At 25.3% G+C, this 6,223-nt stretch overlaps 1 protein-coding gene across 3 annotated transcripts in view; it reads right to left on the bottom strand.

Moving 5' to 3' along the window:
- The window catches only part of LOC117174228 (arginyl-tRNA--protein transferase 1), a 38,003-nt gene extending 34,444 nt beyond the window's left edge, over positions 1-3,559 (bottom strand). The window contains exons 1-3 of one of the 3 annotated variants that reach the window (XM_033363102.1): positions 3,343-3,559; positions 2,983-3,239; positions 2,758-2,884 (exon numbers count right to left, since the gene is read on the bottom strand). In XM_033363102.1, the coding sequence (XP_033218993.1) occupies positions 2,758-2,884; positions 2,983-3,079 (224 nt within the window). In that variant the 5' untranslated portion in view covers positions 3,080-3,239; positions 3,343-3,559. Of the gene's footprint in view, positions 1-2,757; positions 2,885-2,982; positions 3,294-3,342 lie in introns of all 3 variants that reach the window. The other 2 variants (XM_033363103.1, XM_033363105.1) reach the window with 2 other exon arrangements.
- Between the last annotated feature and the right edge of the window lie 2,664 nt (positions 3,560-6,223).

Raw genomic sequence — 6,223 nt, 5'->3', positions numbered from 1 at the left:
ATTTCCAAGTAAAACTTAAATAGTTACATTTTCAGTTAAAAAATTAATTTTTAACAAAAAACAAAAAAAATATTAACAATCCATTTAAATTTTAAACCAAAAAGATGAATTTCCTGCCAAGAAGACTAATTTTCTACCTAAAAAAAGACGAATTTTGAACTAAAAAATACTATTCTCAATAAAAAATAAAATAGTTCAGTTTTTAGTTTAAAAAGTAATTTTCAATAAAAAAAACGAATTTTTGATAAAATAGGTGGATATGTAGCCAAACTATTGAATTTTCAACCAAGCAAATTAATTTTCAACGAAAAAAGACGAATTTCCAACAAAAAAGATAAATTTCCAAGTAAAACTTAAATAGTTACATTTTCAGTTAAAAAATTAATTTTTTTAACAAAAAACAAAAAAAATATTAACAATCCATTTAAATTTTAAACCAAAAAGATAAATTTCCTGCCAAGAAGACTAATTTTCTACCTAAAAAAAGACGAATTTTGAACTAAAAAATACTATTTCTAATAAAAAATAAAATAGTTCAGTTTTTAGTTGAAAAATAATTTTTAATAAACAAAACAACCGAATTTTTAATAAAATAGATCAATTTGTAGCCAAACTGTTGACTTTTCAACCCAGCAGATTAATTTTCAACCAAAAAGACGAATTTTCAACAAAAAAGATAAATTTCCAACTAAAACTTAAATAGTTAAATTTTCAGTTAAAAAATTAATTCTTAACAAAAAAAAATATTAACAATCCATTTAAATTTTAAACCAAAAAGATAAATTTCCTGCCAAGAAGACTAATTTTCTACCTAAAAAAGGCGAATTTTGAACTAAAAAACACTATTCTCAATAAAAAATAAAATAGTTCAGTTTTGAGTTTAAAAAGTAATTTTCAATAAAAAAAACGAATTTTTGATAAAATAGGTTGATATGTAGCCAAACTATTGAATTTTCAACCAAGCAAATTAATTTTCAACGAAAAAAGACTAATTTCCAACAAAAAAGATAAATTTCCAAGTAAAACTTAAATAGTTACATTTTCAGTTAAAAAATTAATTTTTAACAAAAAACAAAAAAAATATTAACAATCCATTTAAATTTTAAACCAAAACGCTATATTTCCTGCCAAGAAGACTAATTTTCTACCTAAAAAAAGACGAATTTTCAAATAAAAAATAAAAATTTTCAATAAAAAATAAAATAGTTCAGTTTTTAGTTTAAAAAGTAATTTTCAATTTGAAAAAGCGAATTTTTAATAAAATAGGTACATTTTTAGCCAAGCTGTTGAATTTTCAACCAAGCAGATAATTTTCAACCAAAAAAGACGAATTTCCAACAAAAAAGATAAATTTCCAACTAAAACTTAAATAGTTACATTTTCAGTTAAACCAAATTAATTTATAATCAAGGAGATAATTTTGCAATTAATATTTCGAAAATATTTCCCAAAGATTTATAAAAGATTTTAATAATTTTCCAAAGATTTCAGAAAAATTAAAAAGATTTCACAAAGAATTTAATCATTTTACAAAAATTACCAAATATTTAAAAAATATTAAATTAATTTGGCAGATTTCTGAAGATATCAGAAAGATTTTATAAAGATTTCACAAATATTTCGATGATTGTCCAAAGATTTAAATAATCCACCGATTCTTAGGAACAAAGTTCAAGGTTATTTTTACACATTTTCAAGGTCAAGAAATCAACTTTTTCCAGGGCTCCTTTTTTAAATCAAATAATGAAATAACCTTTTGTCACATATGTAAAAAAATTATCAATTACATTTTTTTATTTTTTAACAACTTCTAAAGAAAGCAGAGCCATAAATAAACAAATTAATAATTTTTTTCGAACATAAGTCGTCTTTGTGAAATCAGTTTAAATATTTTAAAAGCTTTGCAGTCATTGAAATCCTTGAAATATTTAAAATCTTTATGAACGCTTTCTTTGATAATCGTTAGTGAAATCTTGTGTGTTTATTGGGAATCCTTTGATACCTTTTGAAATCTTTCCAAATTTGGTGAAATTTTTTGAAATCGTTTAAAATCTTTTAAATATTTGGAAATCTTTGAAAATTTTTAAGCCATTTTAAATCCTTAGGAATTCTTTGAAAATTTTTTGAAATCTTTTGTATCCGTTTGATATCACTAGAATATTTGAAGTATTTTGGAAAAACTTTTAAATCTTCTACAAGATTTGGAAATAGCTTCAAATTGTTATAAAATCTCTGAAATATTTTTCGAATCTTTCTGAAATTTTTTATATTAATTTAAAATCATTAAAATATTTGAAATTCTTGAAATATTTGGAAATTCTTGTGAATTCTTTGAAATATTTTTCAGATCTTTCTGAAATCTTTTGTATTGTTTACAATCATCAAACTATTAAAAATGTTTGTGAAATCTTTTGAAATCTCCTAAAAAATGATAAAATCGGTTAAAATATTTGGAATGTCTTTACATTTTTAAAATCTGGTATACTGTACCATTTTTTAGATCTTTGAAATTCTTGCATTCTTTTTAAATCTTTCTGAAGTTTTTACGAAATCTTTAAAATATTAGAAATCTCCAAAAATGTTTTGAAATCGTTTTAAAATGTTGGAAATGCTTTAATTTCTTTAAAATCTGGCGCAGATTTTCAAGATTTAAAAAAAAAATTCAAAGAGAATTCCCAGTTTTCAAGGTCCGATGAATTTAACCATAATTTAAATTTCAGAGGGGGGATTTAGTACTTTGCATATAATATATTATACCTGATAGTATATGCTGGACAACAAGTTTGATCCATCATAGGCTTGTAACAATAACTCCCACTTCTCCTCCATCCTCTATCGATCAAATTTTGATAATCTTGTACTGTTAATTTATGAGACCACATTCCTGTGTAAAAAAAAAAGAAATTAAATTTCGAAAACAGAAAGAAAATTAAAAAAAAAAAAAAAGAAAAAAAGAATAGAAGACATAAAAAGTCAACTTACCATGGCTGAAACTACTATTTGGACCCTTGCAGTATCCGCATTTGTAATTTTTTTGCTCGGAATAATATTCCACAATACTGTATGATTTCGCTGCCATAATCTCGTGTTGAATCACTGAATTTTATAGATTTTATGATGTCACGAACTTAAAAAACACTCCTGTCCCTCACTTTGAAATCTCTTTCAATGATCGCGATGATAATGAACATCATAAAAGTTCATTTTTATGAAACCATAGAGATGTACCGAGACAAAATCTGTACGAGATGTACAGAAAGTCAGAAACAGTCAGAAACCAGAAATTTTGTAAACTGTAAATAAAGACAAAAGACTCAAAACTGTAGTTAACTCAGTACATACATCACTCACGTTATACAGACATAAGTCAGTTATTTTGAAGCAGTTGTTTATTATTTATTAGTCTGTTATTCCGTTATTTGTCATTTATTGTCCATTTATATTTATAAATAATTTTACTTCCATGATATCGCCAATTTCGACATTGCTGCAGGCAATGAAGAGATCTTCCTTCCCAGCAGTGCTCCTAATTTTGGGAACTTTTTGAACTGCGCTTGCGTCGAGCCAGCAACTCGATTGGTTACTGTTAGTGGGCACATCTTAAATTATATAAGCATTCAATTTTAATATTTATGATAAATAATGTTTGGGAAATGCATCAAAAGTAATTTTTTAATCCTAAAATAAAATTTTGAGGTGACAGATGAAAGAATTACGTGATTTTATTGCAAATAACCTTATTTATTTTGACTGCAGAAGAAACAAAATTCTCAATTTATTTTTAGTAACTTGATTTTATTTTAAGTCACATTGTTGGGAATTAAAAAAATTAAAATTAGATACTCGGCAAATATAAATTTGACCATTGTGATAAAAAAATGTTTTTTTTCTCTCTAAACTCATAATTCATAACGTCTTCTTAATTAAAATCGAATTCTTTTTTATGCGTTACTTAAAAATTTTATTTTATGATTGAGAAAATACTATTTATGTATTTCCTAACAATTATTTATCATAAATATTAAATTTGAATATTGATATATATGTAAATTATTCTCTAGCTTTGGAATATTCTGGAATTTAAAATATGTAAAAGAGTAACAATTAGTAACAATTAATTAGCACTGTTAGACTGAAACTCTAACGTCAAAATTCAATTGCCTCACATTACTTATTAAATACTATTCTGGTATTTATTTAGTAGAATGTTTATTTTAATCGTGGCTTTACGCTTAAAAATTTATTTTATTTCTAAATTTTAAATAAATAATTTTCTTTTAATCACATTGAGCGAATTGAATAATCAGAAATCATTTACAGTGCTTGGGAAAATAAAATGTATAAAGGCAGATTGGTGGGTCGAATATTATTTTGTAGCTTATTACTTGTAAGACGAGGTATGTAGTAATATATTTCATTATTTAATGAAATTTTTATTATTTTATATTTCTTTTATTAGAATATTATACGGATTATATGATAACAACTAATAAAAAAATAATATCAGTGGCGGATTTAGGTATATGCCGGCCCTATAGGCGAAAAGAAATTTGCCGCCTTTATAGTTTCAAAAATTAACTACTGCGGCGTGTAGCACTTTCATTTATATTACATAATGTACATTATGCAAGGTAAAATTTAAATGCATCGGATGATTTATGTAATGTTTAGAATTACTCAATAAATTGCATAAGTGAGTTGAATAACAAACCAATATTTTTAGTCAATCTTTATGAAAATTTTTCTCCAACACAATATTTAAAAAAATATATATATATGATACATAGTGTGTGTGTAGATATGTCTTTATATATTTAGGTGGTTCAAAAAAGCTTTCTGAGTTACAGACAGGGTCAACCCCGCCCCCCCCCTGAAAAAAAGTTTTAATTTCCAGAGAGAGAAAATCCACACTTCAATGTCTTATCGAAACATGCCAACTTTTTTAAGGATTGAAGAGGTGTGTCCACAAAATAAAACCATATATTAACAACTTTTATTACTAACCCTTCCTCGCCCCCCTCCCCTTCTCAACGCAGGGCCACAAATATGAACCAAATATAAGAAACTACATTTTTACGTATTATTGTTAATTTTCAGCAATTTCTGCCATTTTTTAATACAAATAATTATTAATGGACATTTCAAATTTCCTCCATGACTTCGGAAGCAATTTGTAATAATTTAAATAAATACAACTTATTTGAACATTTATTTTTTCCCAAAAAATGTAAAAAAAATGTATTTTCTGAATGAAATTTTATGGTCAGTCATTGCTTGGAGAAATAAATTAACTAAAAAAACATTATGTGATTATTTTAACAGTTAATTATTGTTCACTTTTAGAAGATCTAGAAATTGACACAGAGATGTCCACTTTTTTGTCAAGTTGGTATTATATGCTACTTTTTGTTGAATAATTACATAACTTTGTTACATTTCTTCTAATGTTTAACAAATTCTTATTTGTTTATACAATTTTTATTTGATAAAGCAGTCTTCTTTCGAAAACTTTTGCGAAATAATATAAAATGGAATACATACAATTATTTTTTCTGACTGTATAATGTATAGAAAGAATATATTAACTATTTTTTAATTTTTCGAACAAACTGAATTACTTTAAACAATTATTTTTTCCCGATAATATATTTTAAAAATCCTATTTTATTAATTAAACATAATATGGAATGATTTTGTTTAATTTCGACTTCTTAAATTGTTTGTTAGATAAGTTTTCGGAATTGAGGTAATTGAATAAAAAGAACAAATCTTGATCGTCAAAATTATAAATGGCAACGTTTCGAACCTGATGTGGTTGCTTTTCAAGCCTGAATTCAAAAATTATTTTATTACTATTAATAGAGTGAGACATTCTGTTAATCTTAGGTATGATAATTCTAAACTACCTGACTTTTATAGTCTTTTATGTGAAAAATAATTTTATTTCCCATTTCTAACCACTTCATATTTCTTACAATTTTAAATTTGGCGCCTGCTTTACGACTAATTTTCGACGACTTTATGAATGTACTTACCTAAACTTTAATGATGACTTTGTGAACGCTTACCAAGTCTTGTCAGTTGAAGGTTTTTGTCATGGAGAATAGATTTTGTCTATCCACGGTGAGCTGGGAGCCACTTTTAGCTGGTCGGCCATGCCGAAAAAAACGGACTAGGTAGATTTGTTTGGAAGGCTTTCAAGAATCGAAAAAACCTTGCCTCA

Source organism: Belonocnema kinseyi, chromosome 6, assembly GCF_010883055.1.
Source record: "Belonocnema kinseyi isolate 2016_QV_RU_SX_M_011 chromosome 6, B_treatae_v1, whole genome shotgun sequence".
In the NCBI taxonomy this organism is placed as follows: domain Eukaryota; kingdom Metazoa; phylum Arthropoda; class Insecta; order Hymenoptera; family Cynipidae; genus Belonocnema; species Belonocnema kinseyi.
The sequence above is the reverse complement of the archived record's forward strand: the minus strand, read 5'-3'. Positions and strand labels throughout refer to the sequence as shown.